Source organism: Myxocyprinus asiaticus, chromosome 4 (assembly GCF_019703515.2).
Source record: "Myxocyprinus asiaticus isolate MX2 ecotype Aquarium Trade chromosome 4, UBuf_Myxa_2, whole genome shotgun sequence".
Taxonomy (NCBI): Eukaryota; Metazoa; Chordata; class Actinopteri; order Cypriniformes; family Catostomidae; genus Myxocyprinus; species Myxocyprinus asiaticus.
In genome coordinates this window covers 33,422,314-33,442,434 of record NC_059347.1, presented here as the reverse complement: position 1 = coordinate 33,442,434, position 20,121 = coordinate 33,422,314, and the positions used below count along the sequence as shown (strand labels likewise).

General features: G+C 40.0%; 1 protein-coding gene across 4 annotated transcripts; it reads left to right on the top strand.

Moving 5' to 3' along the window:
• Nucleotides 1-434: 434 nt before the first annotated feature.
• LOC127431628 (heterogeneous nuclear ribonucleoprotein L-like) lies at nucleotides 435-19,610 on the top strand. Of its 4 annotated transcripts, none has more exons than XM_051682165.1 (14): nucleotides 435-565; nucleotides 3,680-3,798; nucleotides 5,304-5,541; nucleotides 5,740-5,827; nucleotides 6,075-6,169; nucleotides 7,899-7,971; nucleotides 15,872-15,907; nucleotides 16,197-16,265; nucleotides 16,705-16,976; nucleotides 17,207-17,328; nucleotides 18,458-18,659; nucleotides 18,762-18,819; nucleotides 18,988-19,083; nucleotides 19,264-19,610. In XM_051682165.1, exons 1-14 carry the CDS (start codon nucleotides 482-484, stop codon nucleotides 19,320-19,322), a joined length of 1,611 nt encoding a protein of 536 aa, XP_051538125.1. In that variant the 5' UTR covers nucleotides 435-481; the 3' UTR covers nucleotides 19,323-19,610. The 4 variants fall into 4 exon arrangements, with proteins under 4 accessions (XP_051538125.1, XP_051538117.1, XP_051538133.1 ...); XM_051682157.1 differs by having other exon boundaries at nucleotides 18,762-18,822; nucleotides 18,979-19,083; XM_051682173.1 differs by lacking the exon at nucleotides 15,872-15,907.
• The last annotated feature ends 511 nt before the right edge of the window (nucleotides 19,611-20,121 follow it).

Genomic DNA, 20,121 nt, shown 5'->3' with positions numbered 1-20,121 from the left:
GTCTACTTATGTGAACTTCATGCCATCATATGGCCACTTTATTTCACCACCTGTATTATTATGGTGGACGCCTGTCTATTATAACCCCAAAACACAGACTTAAGTAGCTCAAGTAGGCTAGTATACTACAAAATATCAGTTAATGATAGTCTAAAATGTCATCCCGTAATGGCAGACACGCTGCCGCCGTATTTTTGCGATGAATTTCTGCCAACCACAGCTGCCAGTTTTGACCGTAAATTTAACCGGATTTTAACAGTGCAGGAATAATGAGATAGTTGTGTTTTGAAACAGGATTTTTGCCACCAGGTGCATTCGAATGCGACTATGATGCCCCAAAATACTTTCTAGGTAAGCAGCTCACCAAGTTTTGAGATACTGCCGTTCTCATGAAACATTCCTTTTCCTCTTGCCTTTCGCCCTCTTCCGGGTTGCCGTAGCTGTAGCGCGTTCCATTTTAGAATGTATCATTCGAGACAACATGGCTGCTGCGGCTGGTCATTATTACGGCGACGGAGGCAGAGCAACAAAAAGACAGAAAACAGATAGCGACGGAATGGCCACGGTAAGCTTATTACATTTATTTTATAGCATTTCGCATGCTTGTGGGGCTAGGTGTGTAAATCGTGTTTTACCGCTAAAGACGTGATGCTATCAGGCTAGCTTGTTAGCCAAAGCTCTACTCAGACTGTTCAGTTATGAGGAATAATTATTTGATTGTGGAGGATATGGTACTCTATTATGCAGTTATATTCGATGTTATATTGTAGTTATCTATAGGACGTCATATGTCCTTCGATAATCCGATACAGGCTGAAAGTTGTTCTCCGTATCCATTATAATCAATGGTCATTCATTGTTCAGTGAGTCAGATCAGGCTCTAAAGCATGCAGACTGTTTTTACAGACAAATAGTCTATTAATTTAGCAGAATGGCAAATGTTGTCTGATTAAAGAAAGAAAAGAAGAAGAAAAAAACGGGAGAAGTTCAAAACACGAGAATGTATTCAGCTTGCCCTTGATTGCAAAGGGTCTCATCCTTTGTCTACGCTGAATGCGATGTTGATTAGACCCATTACACCAGCAGTCTGATTGATCTCATATTTGCTACAGACTCCTGATTTTTCATAATAGTTTAGCAGATTGATAAATATTAGATGAGTTTCTGCTTTGTCATTTTACAGGGTCAGTGAAATACAGTTAGCATCTTACCAGAATGACTAATTATGATCAAGTGCAATTGGCATTAAGGTAGGATGTAAAATGGCTGAAAAATTAGGTAAGAATAGTTCAAAAAGGTACAAAATGGCAGAAAGGCAAAAAAAAAAAAAAAAAAAAAATGTATTTACACTGATACTCCACCTGGTCATCTAATGGTTAGACTGAGACCTGGAGAGGCCTTCAAGCCACTGTGTCTCGCACCCACTTTGAAATTTGGTGGAGGATTGGTGGTGATCTGGGGGTGCTTCAGCAAGGCTGGAATCGGGCAGATTCGTTTTTGTGAAGGATGCATGAATCAAGCCACGTACAAGGTTATCCTGGAAGAAAACTTGCTTCCTTCTCTGACAATGTTCCCCAAATCTGAGGAATGGTATTTCCAGCAGGACAATGCTCCATGCCACACAGCCAGTTCAAAAAAGGTGTGGATGTAGGAGCACTGGATCAAGTTCCTGTCAGGCCAGCCCAATCTGCAGACCTGAACCCCTTTGAAAACCTCTGAATTGTGATCAAGAGGAAGATGGATGGCCACAGGCCATCAAACAATGCCGAGCTGCTTGAATTTTTGTGCCAGGAGTGACAAAGTCACCCAACAGCAATGTGAAAGACTGGTAGAGAGCATGCCAAGATGCATTAAAGCTGTGATTGAAAATCAGGGTTATTCCACCAAATATTGATTTCTGAACTCATCCAAAGTTAAAACATTAGTATTGTGTTGTTTAAAAATGAACTTGTTTTATTTGCATTTTAGGGGTCTGAAAACACAGCATCTTTTTTGTTATTTTGACCAGTTGTCATTTTCTGCAAATAAATGCTCTAAATGACAATATTTTTATTTGGGAGAAATGTTGTCTGTACTTTATAGAATAAACAAAAATGTCCATTTTACTCAAACACATACCTATAAATAGTAAATCCAAAGAAACTGATAATTTTGCAGTGGTCTCTTAATTTTTTCCAGAGCTGTATGTGTGTGTGTGTGTGTGTGTGTGTATATATATATATATACATATATATATATATATATATTATTAGACACTGGCAGCCAAAAATGTGGAATAATGTACAGATTTTGCTGTTTCGGAAGGAAATTGGTACTTTAATTCACCAAAGTGGCATTCAACTGACCACAAAGTATAGTCAGGACATTACTGCTGTAAAAAACAGCACCATCACTATTTGAAAAAAGTCATTTTTGATCAAATCTAGACAGGCCCCATTTTCAGCAGCCATCACTCCAACACCTTATCTTATCCTTGAGTAATATTGCTAAATTGGTACTAGAAAATCATTTGCCATTATATCAAACACAGTTGAAAGCTATTTGGTTCGTTAAATGAAGCTTAACATTGTCTTTGTGTTTGTTTTTGAGTTGCCACAGTATGCAATAGACTGGCATGTCTTAAGGTCAATATTAGGTCAAAAATGTCAAAAAAAGAAACAGCTTTCTCTAGAAACTCATCAGTCAATCATTGTTTTGAGGAATGAAGGCTATACAGTGCATGAAATTGCCAAATTTCATACAAAGATGTACACTACAGTCTTCAAAGACAAAGGATAACTGGCTCTAACAAGGACAGAAAGAGATGTGGAAGGCCAGATGTACAAATAAACAAGAGGATAAGTACATCAGAGTCTCTAGTTTGAGAAATAGATGCCTCACATGTCCTCAGCTGACAGCTTCATTGAATTCTACCCGCTCAACATCAGTTTCATTTACAACAGTAAAGAGAAGACTCAGGGGTGCAGGCCTTATGGGAAGAATTACAAAGAAAAAGCCACTTTTGAAACAGAAAAAGAAAAGGTTAGAGTGGGCAAAGAAACTCAGACATTGGACAACAGATATTTGGGATAGAGTGTTACGGATCTTAACCGCATTGAGCTTTAGTGGGGTCAGCTAGACCGTAAGGTGCATGTGAAGTACCCGACAAGACAGCCACATCTATGGCCAGTGCTACAGGAAGTGTGGGGTGAAATGTCACCTGAGTATCTGGACAAACTGACAGCTAGAATGTCAAGGATCTGCAAAGCTGTCATTGCTGCATGTGGAGGATGACTCTTTGAAGCAGTTTAAGAAGTTCTGAACTTTTTTTTTTTTTTTTTCAAATTGTAATAGTAATTTTTCACGTTATTACTGTCCTGACTATGCATTGTGATCAGTTGAATGCCACTTTGGTGAATAAAAGTACCAATTTATTTCCATAAGAGCAAAATCCGTACATTATTCCGAACTTTTCACTGCCAGTGTATATATACACACACACATATATGTATGTATGTGCACTTAGTATTATTATAGTCGTACACACAATATGATAAAGACAAGTATGTAATAAATTGTTGATCTGGCACCATATGTGTTATTGTACTAATTGTATTGTCTTTGGCTTTAACATTCATGAGGAATCTTGTTTTATACCATGGGTTGACCTAAACTCTCACCCTTCCCTTTGAATATGCAGGAGGGTTACGATGACCCGCACAAGACCTTGCCCTCGCTTGTGGTGCATGTAAGGGGGCTCAGTGACGGCATTACCGAGGCTGACCTGGTGGAAGCACTACAGGAGTTTGGCACCATAAGGTAACGTCCACCCTGTGGATGAAAATAAATTTTAAAAGTTGTAAAAAAAAAAAAAAAAAAAAAGTGTATTCATTGAAATGTAATAAATTCATAGACATCATAGTTGTCTGACTGTCTGCTTTGAGTGGGAACATGAGGATCACTAATCTGCCAACTTGAATTGCATTCGTCTGGATTATCCTTTCTGACTTTCGCCCTGTGGTTTTAATTCAACAATATACGGCGGCGGAATTGTTCCGACTGCGTTTTCACCTCTGCGAGCCTTCCTTTGCTCTGCACTTGCATCAGGTCATCGCTTATCAACCACGACGCAAATGCATACATCGGGAGTCTAGATGAAGTTACAAAAATGATTTTTCAAGTGCAATATCGACCTGCTGGTCTTCCAATCGTTGTCCCTCAAAGAAATATTCACGGGCTGTGGACCACAGCGTGCTAGCCAGATTAGCCGGCACAAACACTGGTAAAAAATGATCTTACTTTTGGATTGTGGAACATTCGATCGCTGTCCAATAAAGGCCCTATTGTGTATGATTTGCTCTTGGACCGTAAGTTTGATCTTCTCTGTCTGACTGAGACTTGGCAACAAAGTAATGACTTCTCTCAACTTAATCATTATGCACCCCCAGGCTATGTGTACACCTGCAAGCCTCGGGCCGCGGTGGGGGTTTAGCAATGTTATTTAATGAGAAGTGGAAAGTTTTAGATTATTCTGGCACAGATATTACTTCATTCACAAATATTCACAGCGGTGTGCAATATTTGAGCGCTACTCACGAACAACATCTCAGATGTAGATGCTCAATAGTTTGGTTCACATTTATGCATTTAGAACGGCACCGGAGGTGCATTTTTACTAGAATTTGAATAAGAAGCGAATTAAACTACTGTGAACTTTCCTACAAACAGACACATACAGGACTTCCTGGAGAGTTCAGAATGTCCAAATAAAAGTGTGAGGGTTTTAAAAGTTAAAGGTGTCATGGAGAGACTCACAGAGGCAGAGATATGAACTCCGTAGCAGGGTTTATTGAACAGATGATGTAAACATTGTGAGTAAATCCAGTTGAGCAGAGTGGCAAACAGCAGGCGAGTAATATCCAGACAGGGTATAGACACGATGAACGGATAACTCACAACAGTCTTATGATGTTTAAGTTTCCAGTATGTATTTCACAAACTAGTTAACTTTCCGAGACACAGCTCAATTCCACCCTGTCTGCAGAGCCACCGTCAGCTCGGAGTGAGCTCTGTAAACAATGGAGTCAGAGCGCGCTCTGCTGGACAAACTATGATATTACACCAATTCTAAAGCATTGTTTTCTGCATTATATGTTCTGAAAAAGTTTTCATATCGGTAAAATATACGCGGATACCGATATATCGGTGAAAGGCTAATATCGGCCGACCGATATATCGGTCGGGCACTATTAATGGCTGTTATATTGCTGTACTTTGAGGTCTTACTGAGTGTGTGTGTGTGTGTGTTCCTTCCTGTCTTTCAGTTATGTTGTGTTGATGCCGAAGAAGCGGCAGGCACTGGTGGAGTTTGAGGACAGTAGTGGTTCCAGTAATGCAGTGACATATGCTAACAGTAATCAAATCTACATCTCTGGCCGGCCATCATACATCAATTATTCTACCAGTCAGAAAATCTCTCGGCCTAGCGACTCAGATGACACACGGAGCGTCAACAATGTACTGCTCCTCACCATCATGAACCCTATCTACTCCATTACCACGGTAATTTGTTCCAATATTGTTCACCATGGTGGTATATTGTGATGGCTCTATATGCCATTTTAATGAACCTCAGGAGTGTTGTCATGGTAATGCATGATTTCTTCTAATAGCTTGCTATTAGACATTTTATATGCATGGACCTTAAACAAGACAAAAGTACTGTGATGTTGTTGATACATTGTCATTTCTTGTCTGTAGGATGTTCTCTACACCATTTGTAACAACTGCGGCCCTGTTCAAAGGATTGTGATCTTTAGGAAAAATGGAGTTCAAGCCATGGTTGAATATCCTTTAGCAAAATTACTTCAATCTTCTCTTAATCTGGTTTTATGATTTCTACACCATGTTTGGGGCTTATCTGAATGGATTAAACCCAGTCAAAGTGTAGATTACATATGTTTGCATATTCTAATAAATAAAATTCCTCTTATTCTGAAATTGCATCTCTGATCTCTGTTAGTCAGCCTGTGTAGCGATAAAGACAAACCCCCATTGTATCTTAGAAATGTTGTTCTCCTTGACCAAAGTTACATTTGACTCAGTTCAGAGTGCACAGAGAGCCAAAGCCTCTCTCAACGGAGCGGATATCTACTCGGGCTGCTGCACCCTTAAAATCGAGTATGCCAAGGTTAGTGCCCCACGACATTACATATGTCACACTGCATTTACTGAACAGTGCCTTCATTAGGCTTGAAGTCAATATGGCAAACTTATGAAGATGTTCATTTGTCAATGATTGATGACCTCAGGAAATTTGATTTGTGAATGATTGTAATTCATCCCTTGAGTTTGCTGAATAGAAATGGAGCTGATGCAAATCACAGCCAAAAATGAAAATTCTGTCTTGTTTTACTCACCACGTCGGTCCAAACACGTATGACTTTCTTGCATAGAACACAAAAGGAGAATATTTAACAGAATGTCCAAGCTGCTCTGTCCCTGGTCACTATTCATTTTCATGATCATAATTTACCATACATCAATCAGCCACAACATTAAAACTACCTGCCTAATATCGTGCCGCCAAAACAGCTCTGACTTATCGAGGCATGGACTCCACAAGACCTCTGAAGGTGTCCTATGGTATCTGGCACCAAGATGTTTGCTGAAGATCCTTTAAGTCCTGTAAGTTGTGAGGTGGGGCCTCCATGGATTGGACTTGTTGGTCCAGCACATCCCATAAATGCTCAATCGGCTTGAGATCTGGGGAATTTGGAGGTCAAGTCAACACCTTGAACACTTTGTCATGTTCCTCAAACCATTCCTGAACAATTTTTGCGGTGTGGCAGAGCGCATTATCCTGCTGAAAGAGGACACTGCCATCAGGGAATACCGTTGCCATGAAGGGGTGTACATGGTCTGCAACAATTTAGGTAGGTGGTACTTGTCAAAGTAACATCCACATGAATGCCAGGACCCACGGTTTCCCAGCAGAACATTGCCCAGAGCATCACACTGCCTCCGTCGACCTGCTTTCTTCCCATGGTGCATCCTGCTGCCCTTTCTTCCCCAGGTAAACAAGCACACGCACCCGGCCGTCCATATGATCTAAAAGAAAACGTGCTTCATCAGACCAGGCCACCTTCTTCCATTGCTCCATGGTCCAGTTCTGACATTCACATGCCCATTGTAGGCACTTTTGGCAGTGGACAAGGGTCAGCATGGGCACTCTGACCGGTCTGCGGCTACGCAGCCCCATACGCAGCAAGCTGCGATGTACTATGTGTTCTGGCACCTTTCTATCATGGCCAGCATTAAGTTTTTCAGCAGTTTGTGCTACAGTAGCTCTTCTGTGGGATCTAACCAGACAGGCTAGCTTTTGCTCCCCACGCACATCAATGAGCCTTGGGTGCCCATGACCCTGTCGCCGTTTCACCGGTTGTCCTTTCTTGGGCCACTTTTGGTAGGTAGTAACCACTGCATACTGGAAACACCCCACAAGACCTGCCGTTTCGGAGATGCTCTGACCCAGTCGTCTAGCCATCACAATTTGGCCCTGGTCAAAGTTGCTCAGATCCTTACGCTTGCCATTTTTCCTGCTTCCAACACATGAAATTCAAGAACCAACTGTTCACTTGCTGCCTAATATATCCCACCCCTTGACAGGTGCCATTGTAACAAGAAAACAAATGTTATTCACTTCACTTGTCAGTGGTTTTATTGTTGCGGCTGATCAGTGTACAATAAAAGTGAATGATTGTTAGGGACAGAGCAGCTTGGGCATTCTTGAACTACATGAGGGTAAATTATTTCATTTTTGAGTGAACTATTAAAGTGGGATATTAAGTGTCTTTTGGGAGTACATATTAACCTCCTACAAACTGATTCCTAATGAAATCTTACTCTTTAATGTATAGCCAACCCGTCTCAACGTCTTCAAAAATGATCAGGATACTTGGGACTACACCAACCCCAATCTGAATGGACAAGGTACTGTAATTCTCATGCACTGTCTGCTCTCTATGATTTACGGGGATGGGGGTGTGGACAGGCCTCCTTTAGTGATGCCCTTGGGGAATTTTGAAGTAACCACAGTACCAGGTCATTTCCCAAGGAAGTCACTTCAGTGATGCTGCTTCATTCTTGCTTTCTTCTCTTTGGATAATAATACATATTTTCTAAGTTATAGTTGCAAATAGATACGTTCTAACATGAACGCATTAAAAAACAACAAAAAACGTGCGTCTTTAAAAAAACCTTACACATCCGTTTATTTAAAGCAAAGACATGCACCTGAGCAGGAATGATGATCAAACGCATGCGCACATGCACATAGTGACAAACATACACTGGTCTGTTGTGCATGTCACCTGTCTCATGGTAGAGCACAAGTAATTCTCTCATATTAACACTGAACCTGACAAGCAGGCACCCCTTTCACCTGTACTCTCATGAAACATGACACTGCATCCAGCATATACTTCATGATGGAGATTTTATTTTTGTTTTGCAGATGACCTTATTCAGAGTAGTTCTATCAGGAAGACTTGCAGACTTGAGTGAAATTCAAGATGACATTTATTTGATGAATATAAAACAGAAAATGTAATGTCTCTCTTTGGCGTAAGCCTCATCTGGCAGTCTGACGAAGTTGTACTCAGAACAGTCATATCCTGCCGGAGATGGGAGGCAGGGGCGAGGAGCCTACCCCCGTGCAGGACGGGACTCGACTGGTGGTGGTGGAGGTTGCCATGTTAGCACAACTGAAACAGCAGTGTGATAATGTGAGCAGACTTGTAAAGCAATGGCTTACGTGTGATTGGCTAGGAGTTACCTAGCTAATGGTGCGATGATGTACAGCTGCTAGTCTTCCCGCTAGAACTACGCTGCGCTTACATTTCCATATTAAATTTTTTACGGGAATGAAATGAGAATTTGAAGGATATACTTGTTCTACAATGGCATGTATTGTTTAAAGGTCCTAGATCACATCTAATTCTCACAACTCTTAATTTTCTGGAGTTCAGCTGAAATTTTTTGGGAAGATGTTTCCTTCAATGTTTTGCCAGCTAAACGATTAACATCAATTTAAACAACACAATGAATAGCCTGTAAGTTTACCCCTCACAGACTTGTTTTTATTCCTGTAAAAATTCTAACATGGCACTACTCTGAATAAGGTCTATAGGGCAAGTACATTAAAGCACAGTCTGGGACTCTCTGGGCTATTGAAGAAACAGGATCTCTCAGGAGGCAACTTGGGGTAGTTTTTACCCAGATTGTCACATTACAGTATGTGTACTGTTTGTAGATTTTGCCTTTAGAATGTTCGCCAGTGTTCTTGGTCCAATGGTTCATATAATTTTCCTCAAGGAAAATCAAGTTCTCTCAGGGTAAAAATGCTGATATTAGAAGAGCTAAATTTCTTTGTCCATACAAACATACTCGTTATGCCACAGATGGCATGCACTCATAGATCTGTATTTCTACTCTGAGATGTGATACATTTGAGTTCTTGCACTTTAACTAGCTGCTAAACACATTGTACATTCTCAGTATTCTCAGTACTGTGCAAGACACATTGCAGTTACTGTCCAATCACAGCACTTCAACAGGCCACGTGGAACAATGAAACGGAACAATAATGAACTCGCAACAACTTAAATGCTACAAAGATGACAATTTCACTTGTCATACGGATAGAAACATCTCGACACTCAAGATATCTTTCCACTCAGCTAAGATCTCCATTCTCTGCAAAGGTGGCTGCCATCTCACTGAATTAATGTCACATTTTGGGGGGTTGAGTCTAAGCATGTTGGATAATACATTACAGCCAATCACTGAAGATCTTCCCACATCAACACCAACCAATCAAGCAACAAACACATCATGAAGCAGTACAGATACACAGAATGAGAGAAGAATTGTACAGATATTTTCATCACATTCCCTGCCTAATGTCGTCATGTTTCTTGGGTGTTTGGGCTACTTTGCTTTGCTTTTCTCCTATTTCCTGAGAATGTCATGAGAACATGCCCAGCTGACATAACAATGACAACACACCAATCCAAGATTGCTACAACACAAGTGCCATGATCAGAGATCACCATGACAACATGCCAAGCTGACATTGCCCCGACAACACACCATGCCAAGATTTTTGCAACACACCAAATGTATCGTTTGATATTTAAGCAGAGATCGTCATGACAACATGGCATTACTATCACAACACAAGTCAAGATTGCTCCTACACAAAGTGGCCGATAACGCGTGCAATGAGTAGTGAATTTCATGACTTTATACCAGACAGATTTTAATACAACAACACAACAAGTTGAGATTGTCACTGCTCACCCATCCAAGATTGCCATGACGACACCAATCAGACACTGTCTATACATAATGAACAAAGATGACCTCGACTGCACATATCCAAAACCGCATGATCACAGGCCACATTGCTTTGATATCAACGAGAGTTTGTCGTGAACATATCCTGTGCTGCCTTGCTAACAATAGTGAAATGCACCCAACAAGACACTATGGGCGACATTACTGGCAATACACCGCCTTAACACATGGAAAGGACCACAACAGTAACCATGGGAACACACCCATTGATCACACAGTTCTCCCTCCCCAAGCCCTATCTCTTTGTGGACTGAAGTGCTTTCTCTCTTTCATTTCTCCATCCCTCCTTCTCCTCTTCCTCTCTGTTATGAATCTGTTTAATTCATTGAGCGCGGCTGACCGTGTTCTGATCCCTGTGTTACGCCCCCTGTGTGACGCAGGTGTGGATTAGTCTGACTGCTGGTGTGGCATCTCTCTCTCTACTAAACTCGACACGCCATCTGCTGTCTGCTATCCACCTTTGCTACGGTAAGCACCAGTGTGCCTGGAACACACCAAAACCCCATGTAGTGGACTGGGAGGAATATCCTAAAAAAACAGGAAAATGAATAAAATGGAATCTTCTGGGAAAAGGGCGTCTGGTAGAGAATATCTCACGGTTAAGCACTTCCACCCTGGTCCCCTAGTGCATTTTGTTTTGTGAAACCGACAGTTATGTGGAGATAGCGCATGGCTCATTCAAACTGCTCATCCAATAAAATTGTTTCATTCCTGACTGATTCAGCCAGCACATTGACGGTAAGGTATATTATGCCCTTTTGGCATGGAATGAAGAACATTGTCTTGTTGAAAATAACTCTGTTGTGGCCTTTTAAGGCTAAATGAAGAACCTTGTCTTTTTTAGTAGTGTAGTGGATGTACGTAGCTACCATTTATTTCCTTTCAGACTCTTTGAGGCTGGGTAATGTGACATAAGGAACAAATATTTTATGTTGTTTTAATGCATCATTAATTTTTTGATGACTGGTCAACACTGAATCTTTTTTTTAAATGTTTTTTATTTTTTAGAATATCTCTAGAAAGATGAAACACCTCATTAATTGTCAGCCTTGTTTATCTTCTGTTTGTTTAGCTTTTCTTCTTTAAAGCCAACACAAAATCAAAACCTTATTTGCTTTTTTTCTCCCCAATTTGGAATGCCCAATTCCCACTACTTAGTAAGTCCTCGTGGTGGCGCGGTTACTCACCTCAATTCGGGTGGTGGAGGACAAGTCTCCATTGCCTCTGCTTCTAAGACAGTCAATCCGTGCATCTTATCACATGGCTCGCTGTGCATGACACCGTGGACACTCGCAGCATGTGGAGGCTCATGCTACTCTCCGCGATCCATGCACAGATTTCCGCGCACCCCATTGAGAGTGAGAACCACTAATCACGAACACAATGAGGTTACCCCATGTGACTCTACCCTCCCTAGCAACCTGGCCAATTTGGTTGCTTAGGATACCTGGCTGGAGTCACTCAGCATGCCCTGGATTCGAACTCGTGACTCAAGGGGTGGTAGTCAGCGTCAATACTCGCTAAGCTACCCAGCGAGTATTTACCTTATTTAATTTTTTAATGCATGTTCCTGGCCTTATGCTGCATTCACATGCTAATAAAACTATCCTACTTCCCACTTCTGAAGTCATAATTATGAGCATGTCACTTTCAAGTGCTTTGTTCTTTTGAAATATTGAGGATGCCAGGTTTTCATTTTTTGACACCGTAATATATGCCATCAAGGTGGCTGCTGATGATGGATTTTTTGTCAAATATATGCAATTTTTTCTTCTGTGTATAAATGTACAATAAGCATCAAATAGTTACTCGTATACGTAAATGTATTTGACTGAAATGACCAGTGATAGGTAGCTGCATTTCTAAAGATAAATAAAACCCTCATTCACTATTGAAACTGTATTCTCCTCTATTTTAAATGTTGACGTCTTTTCACAACTCTGAAAATTGTCTCCAAGATCCCTAGTCGTAGTTATGTCTTGATGGGGCGTTCATGTACAACTTCCGAGTAGGAAACTCGTATTTTACGATAATTCCGATGGCACGTGAAGGTAGCGTTATTGTCCCTGATTCAACTGATCAAATTAATTTAAATAAATAGATAATGTTTTCTTAATCTTTTATCCGAAATGTAATAACTAGATCTGCTTCTGAAATTACTTTCCTTTTCGGCTGATTTCATGAATCACTCATACTTTTTCAACCCTATCCCTCTAACCACTTGGCTCCATTCTGATATGTATCCAGTCTATTACCGATTATTAAAACCAAGTCCACCCTACAGTTTTCCACATTAAATGTTGTGTTTCTCAGACAAATGTCAGATTACGAAAGTAAAATGGGTTGTGAACAGTGTTTTGTGTTGACTGACTTATCTCATTCCTATAATCTTCTTTCTATTTTTATTTTCTCCCCTTTTTCTCCCCAATTTGGAATGCCCAATTCCCAATACACTCTAGGTCCTCGTGGTGGCGTAGTGACTCGCCTCAATCCGGGTGGCGGAGGACGAATCTCAGTTGCCTCCGTGTCTGAGACCGTCAATCCGCGCATCTTATCACGTGGTTTGTTGAGCGCGTTACCGCGGAGACACAGCATGTGTGGAGGCTTCACACTATTCTCCGCGGCATCCACGCACAACTCGCCACACGCCCCACCGAGAGCAAACCACATTATAGTGACCATGTGGAGGTTACCCCATGTGACTCTACTCTCCCTAGCAACCGGGCCCAACAATTTGGTTGCTTAGGAAGTTGCTTATTCTATTTGAATAATGTTATTAGGAAATAAACTGGACAAAAAATATAATAGACTCATATAAATAGGTTCCTCAACTTTTTTTAAAAGGGGAGAAAAAATATTTTTGTTGTTTACATCAACACAATAATGTGCATGCCCTTCTAATTGAAAACCATGAACAAATTTATGCAAGATAAAACAAAATGTGACCAGGACACATTAAACACAGGAAATGTTTTTTAATATGGTAGGTTGCCACTTGATGTCCAATGTAAAATCTGGGTCCCGTAGCAAAACCATTTGAGAACCACTGGTCTAAACTATTCTCAGGATTATGTATTGTTATACATTACTGGTCATTCATGTTATGTTTAGATGCATTGAATTGAAAGTATTAAAAAATGGGGTTAGTTTCTGTAATAAGTGCTAAGTGCTAAAGCAAAAATTAAACCGCTGGTCATTCATCACTGCTGCAGTTCGAATCGAGCTACAGTAGGTTTGATTTGCATAATCGAGCTGCAACTTCGTTTTTGCATAATCGAATATTATAGGTAATACATCAGCTGAGGAAGTGTTAAATAAACACCACATGCGTCACCTCTGTCTGAGGCCTATTGTGGTTTTGTTAACATGTATAAACTTCACAAAACTCTGGTTTCTTTAGGACTGAAATATTTGCATTACATTTTAATCAGACAAATTGTTTTATTCTGAATTAAACCAAACTTGTAAAGTTCCTGTAAACGTACTGACTGATTCAATCATTCTGTGACACTGCAAAGGTGACTCGAAGTCTATTGTACAGGTGCATCTCAGTAAATTAGAATGTCGTGGAAAAGTTCATTTATTTCAGTAATTCAACTCAAATTGTGAAACTCGTGTATTAAATAAATTCAATGCACACAGACTGAAGTAGTTTAAGTCTTTGGTTCTTTTAATTGTGATGATTTTGGCTCACATTTAACAAAAACCCACCAATTCACTATTTCAAAAAATTAGAATATGGTGACATGCCAATCAGCTAATCAACTCAAAACACCTGCAAAGGTTTCCTGAGCCTTCAAAATGGTCTGTCAGTTTGGTTCACTAGGCTACACAATCATGGGGAAGACTGCTGATCTGACAGTTGTCCAGAAGACAATCATTGACACCCTTCACAAGCAGGGTAAGCCACAAACATTCATTGCCAAAGAAGCTGGCTGTTCACAGAGTGCTGTATCCAAGCATGTTAACAGAAAGTTGAGTGGAAGGAAAAAGTGTGGAAGAAAAAGATGCACAACCAACCGAGAGAACCGCAGCCTTATGAGGATTGTCAAGCAAAATCGATTCAAGAATTTGGGTGAACTTCACAAGGAATGGACTGAGGCTGGGGTCAAGGCATCAAGAGCCACCACACACAGACGTGTCAAGGAATTTGGCTACAGTTGTCGTATTCCTCTTGTTAAGCCACTCCTGAACCACAGACAACGTCAGAGGCGTCTTACCTGGGCTAAGGAGAAGAAGAACTGGACTGTTGCCCAATGTTCCAAAGTCCTCTTTTCAGATGAGAGCAAGTTTTGTATTTCATTTGGAAACCAAGGTCCTAGAGTCTGGAGGAAGGGTGGAGAAGTTCATAGCCCAAGTTGCTTGAAGTCCAGTGTTAAGTTTCCACAGTCTGTGATGATTTGGGGTGCAATGTCATCTGCTGGTGTTGGTCCATTGTGTTTTTTGAAAACCAAAGTCACTGCACCCGTTTACCAAGAAATTTTGGAGCACTTCATGCTTCCTTCTGCTGACCAGCTTTTTAAAGATGCTGATTTCATTTTCCAGCAGGATTTGGCACCTGCCCACACTGCCAAAAGCACCAAAAGTTGGTTAAATGACCATGGTGTTGGTGTGCTTGACTGGCCAACAAACTCACCAGACCTGAACCCCATAGAGAATCTATGGGGTATTGTCAAGAGGAAAATGAGAAACAAGAGACCAAAAAATGCAGATGAGCTGAAGGCCACTGTCAAAGAAACCTGGGCTTCCATACCACCTCAGCAGTGCCACAAACTGATCACCTCCATGCCACGCCGAATTGAGGCAGTAATTAAAGCAAAAGGAGCCCCTACCAAGTATTGAGTACATATACAGTAAATGAACATACTTTCCAGAAGGCCAACAATTCACTAAAAATGTTTTTTTTTATTGGTCTTATGATGTATTTTAATTTTCTGAGATAGTGAATTGGTGGGTTTTTGTTAAATGCGAGCCAAAATCATCACAATTAAAAGAACCAAAGACTTAAACTACTTCAGTCTGTGTGCATTGAATTTATTTAATACACGAGTTTCACAATTTGAGTTGAATTACTGAAATAAATGAACTTTTCCACGACATTCTAATTTATTGAGATGCACCTGTATATCCCAACTGCCCTGCATTTTTTTTGGTTCTGCGATGGTGGTTTGTATTATGACTGGGGTGATATGGGCATCATTTTATTGGAGAATGTATAAACCAGACAAAATTTGTATAAAATTCACCACTGAATGAATTGTCAAGTCAGGTTTTTTTTTTTTTTTTTTTTTAAAAGCAGCTTTAAAAATAAATAAATAGTGCTTTAATGCCCCCAGTGAGCAAGCCAAAGGCAAGAAAAACAAGCTCCCATGGATGTTTAGATGTAGAGGGGCAAAACCTTAGGAGGAAATTTATTAGCTTTTTCCTTGTTGCATATGTACATCTGATTTTGTGTGTATACCTGTCTGTGCAGATACCGATGCAGACGGCAATTGGAACAATTTACAAGGTGTGTGTTTGGTTGTGCGTGTGTGTTCGTTGTGTAGATATAAAGTCAGTGTGTATGAAAGACACTGACAATGGATAATGTATATGAAGCCGTTTCTTTTTGTTGGAATTTTGTCTGATATATCATTCGAATCTCCATTATTACTTACTGTAGGATTGCAGTCACTTAATGGTATTAACACCCAATGCCCACTGCATGCCAATCACAGAACTGCACAGCCCTCCCTCTGTGTTTGCGCTTGGTTTTCACTGCAGTTGTGTCACTGTATTGTTTGTTCTCTCTCTTTCAGACCCCAATGCTAACCCAAACAAGCGGCAGAGGCAGCCAGCACTGTTGGGTGATCATCCACCAGAATATGGTTAGTTTGATACATATGCAAAAAATATGGCCCAACTAGAACATTGAACGTTTTTACAGCTTATGATGGCTTCCAACATAAAAGAGCAGATCAGTTTGTCCTCTGAATGGTTTTCTGATGTGCAATTTTAAATATATATCATTTTTATTTTTTGGAATATTAAAACAACACTGCTGTGCAATCCTGAAACACTAACTACATATTTTGTCAAAACTTGAGTCATGACCAAAGTCGGGTTTCTTACACTATTGTCTGTCCTATGATAGAATATGGCTAAACTATGCTCAGATTAAATGAAAATGGAGTGTGAAAATGACATGAATTACACAATTTTGAATTAATTTTTTTTCTTCTGTTTCAGGTAGAGTTACTATGCTTTGTAATTGTTTGTGGTGTACAGTTGATTCTCAAACATTCATACCTATCTCTCTCTTCCTAGCTGGTCCGCAGGGTGGCTACAGTCACTATGATGACACCTATGGACCACCTCCTCCACCCCCACATTACGAGGGCAGGCGCATGGGGCCCCCAGTGGGGCGTGGCCGCGGCGCCCCTCGGTATAGTGGAGCGCAGTATGGACATGGACCTCCTCCACCAGACTATAACGCTCATGCTGACTCTCCTGTGGTCATGGTGTACGGTCTTGAGCCCACCAAGATCAATGCAGACAGAGTGTTTAACTTATTCTGTCTCTACGGCAATGTAGAAAGGGTGAGTGGGTGCTGGTGTTTTATAAGTTGTAAACCCCAAATGAAGAAACATTTAGGTCACACAGAGTTTTCAAAGCTTTCAACCATTAATCTATCAAGTGAACCATATATTTAGAAGGCTCACTCTGCACAAGTACAATCTTTTTGGATTAATGAATGATTTGTAGGTGACGCTTTTGTTTCATGTGTGTGGTTGTGTGGCTTATTTTGTTAATTTCGGTGTGTGTTCAGGTGAAGTTTATGAAGAGTAAACCCGGTGCTGCAATGGTAGAGATGGGAGACTGTTACGCCGTGGATCGAGCCATTTCACACCTCAACAACAACATGCTGTTTGGGCAAAAACTTAATGTTTGGTGTGTACAAAGGAGTATTTTTGAGCACGCAAGACAAAAGTTAAATCTCCATTCACTTAAAATTTGTCTATGCTAGTCCAAATATTTTTTTGCCTTTTTCAGATGTCATTTTGCATTTATTATTCATTAGTCAGTAAATAACGGGCCAGACCACAGAGTTGGCTTCTTCCCAGACCAGATTCCACACTATATGATTCTACTGTTAATTATTTCATTAAAACTCTTCTCAGTTCAGGGCAAGTAAAATTTATGGTGCTTTTACGTCATGTTGGAACCATAATTATGAGATGGATGTTCTACTCTGAATTGTTTACGTCCCCGAGAAGTTATTTGTTTCTATAGCAACACTCATATTGCCGAAAAAGCTTTGTTGTTGATAAAAGTAAAATATTTATCATTACATTAATTCACTTCTATATGCTCTTGCAAAGTGTTTAAGAACAAAAAAAGCTCTCCAGGAAACAATGGCATGAAAAAAAATGGCATATCAAACAGAAATTTGTTCACTCTTTCTGTTAACTGTTGAGGCCGCTACGGCTCAACAGAGCCCACACAAACGCTAGGGTATTGATACAGACTTCTCGATTCGATTCCAATTCAATATCTGTTCAAATGGCTATACTGCATATTCAGTTATTATTTCCATTTTGCTTGCATATGAAAGAAATTCTCTCCCAGCTAATGCTGTTAATTATTCAGGGGACCTTCTACCTAGGTATATTTCAAAAATATAAATTTTACTCACATATATTTTAGTCACATAGCGTGAAATTTGGGCTCATATGCAAGTGTTTTACTTGCGTTGTAGAGAGTTGTGCATAGAGTAAAACATCGATCTTGGGAGTTAAAGAGATTTAACATTTGAGATCGTTCAAATGAAGATTGAGATGCATTGGAAAATCAATATTTGTACCCAGTCCTAGAGGCTGCTGCCTCATTGTTTGTTTTACATGACATCACAACTGTCAAGTCAGAGCTTTCAAAGAATTCAAGGTTTACAAATTTGTTTTTACAATTCGGAATCTCGTAATTCCGACATGACATGAATGCTCCATTAATCTACATTATTCTGGCTATCCATGTGTATTACGACTGTTTATTGTCGGTTTGTCTGTCTGCTGGTCTGCAGTGTATCCAAGCAACAAGCCATAATGCCAGGCCAGTCATACCATTTGGAAGATGGCAGTTGTAGTTTTAAGGATTTCCATGGCAACCGAAACAACCGTTTCAGCACTGCTGAGCAGGCAGCCAAGAACCGCATCCAGCAACCCAGCAATGTACTTCACTTCTTCAACAGTCAACCAGACAGCTCTGTTGAAGCTTTCAGTCAGGTCAGATATCACTATTTGTCCTTATTTTCCATAGTCTTATTCTTTGATTGTCTGTGTGTGAACGCCAGATTTTAATGGTCTTTTCTGCTTCTTTATCTTCAGATTTGCGATGAATTGGGAATCAAGAGCCCAACCAGTGTCAAGCTGTTCACTGGCAAGAGTGAGTTACTAATGAGTTTAATCAATTTAGTCAATACTGTCAAATATATTGTGTGAATTACAGTAAAGTGTTGAGGTGGTTCATGTTTGATTGTGTAAATACATGTGTGTGTGTGTGTGTGTGTGTGTGTGTGTGTGCGCGCGTGCTCTTGTGTTGGTGGGACCACAGGTGAGAGAAGTGCATCTGGTCTGTTGGAGTGGGAAACCGTTAATGACACTATGGAGGCTCTTGCCTTGATGAACCACTACCAGATGAAGAATCCTAGTAAGTACTACCCACACAAACAGTGGACCTTACATGAGCTTTCTTCCATGAGGCTGGTACAAGAACAGCCAGGTTTAACACTACTTCACTATGATCCCAGTAATAAGTCTGATATTCTTATGAATCACTAAGTACAAGCTTATTTCAGAGCTAACTCGCTTTTTTCTTATTTTTCCTCAGGTGGGCCTTACCCATACACTCTTAAATTGTGTTTCTCAACTGCACAACATGCAAACTGAACCCATAACTACACATGACCACCAGACTTTGACTCTTGGTGACCTTTTTAACCCCATGTTGAAGCTCATTACCATAGCATTTCTTAATTCTTGACCCCAGAGGGAAATAAATAAAATGGTTAAGATTATCTTTATTTCCATAAGACATTTTGTACCATTGTTTCATTTTAAATGTAGGCTTTTTTTTAATTATTATTAATACTTTTTTGTATTTTCAGTTGTCTGTCTTGTATAACACAGTACATTTGTTGAAAAAAAAAAAAACATTAAACGAGACATTAATGTGAACTGTTCGTATCTTGTGCATGCATGTTGGCTCATTCACTTCTGCACTCTAACAACTGGATTACAGGCCTACCATTGAAACATTAGACTCTGCAACCAGAGAATTAATCAAAATTCAAACCAAACGTTAACACAATCCAGCAGATAAATACACTGATAAAACTAGGGTTATATCTTGACTGTCACTGTACAAGTGAAGAGCATTCAAATTTGTATTACCATGTGTGTGTCCACGGCATTTAAATTTGTGACTTGCAGTTATTAGGAGTTGTGGTGACATGCAATAAAATGCCACCAAACCAAGGATGCATGCCAGAGCCATCTGAAATTTAAAACAATCATCACGCTGGGATTGTATATATCTATGACTGATAAAAACAATTTGCTTTACATTAGGGTCTTTCCTAAATTTTTTATTTGAAGTACCCCTTGACATTTTAAGTAATGCTAACCTTTCAATAACATCTTCATGATATTTGGAAATAATTAAAAGAATATTGTGGGTTCAATACAA

Bases quoted from the DNA above. Each gene is read 5' to 3' on its own strand.
- LOC127431628 (XM_051682157.1), top strand. From the start codon at position 482: ATGGCTGCTGCGGCTGGTCATTATTACGGCGACGGAGGCAGAGCAACA. The intron at 5,542-5,739 runs GTAATTTGTTCC...TCTTGTCTGTAG, and splicing joins CTATCTACTCCATTACCACG to GATGTTCTCTACACCATTTG. The intron at 18,660-18,761 runs GTCAGATATCAC...CTTTATCTTCAG, and splicing joins CTGTTGAAGCTTTCAGTCAG to ATTTGCGATGAATTGGGAAT.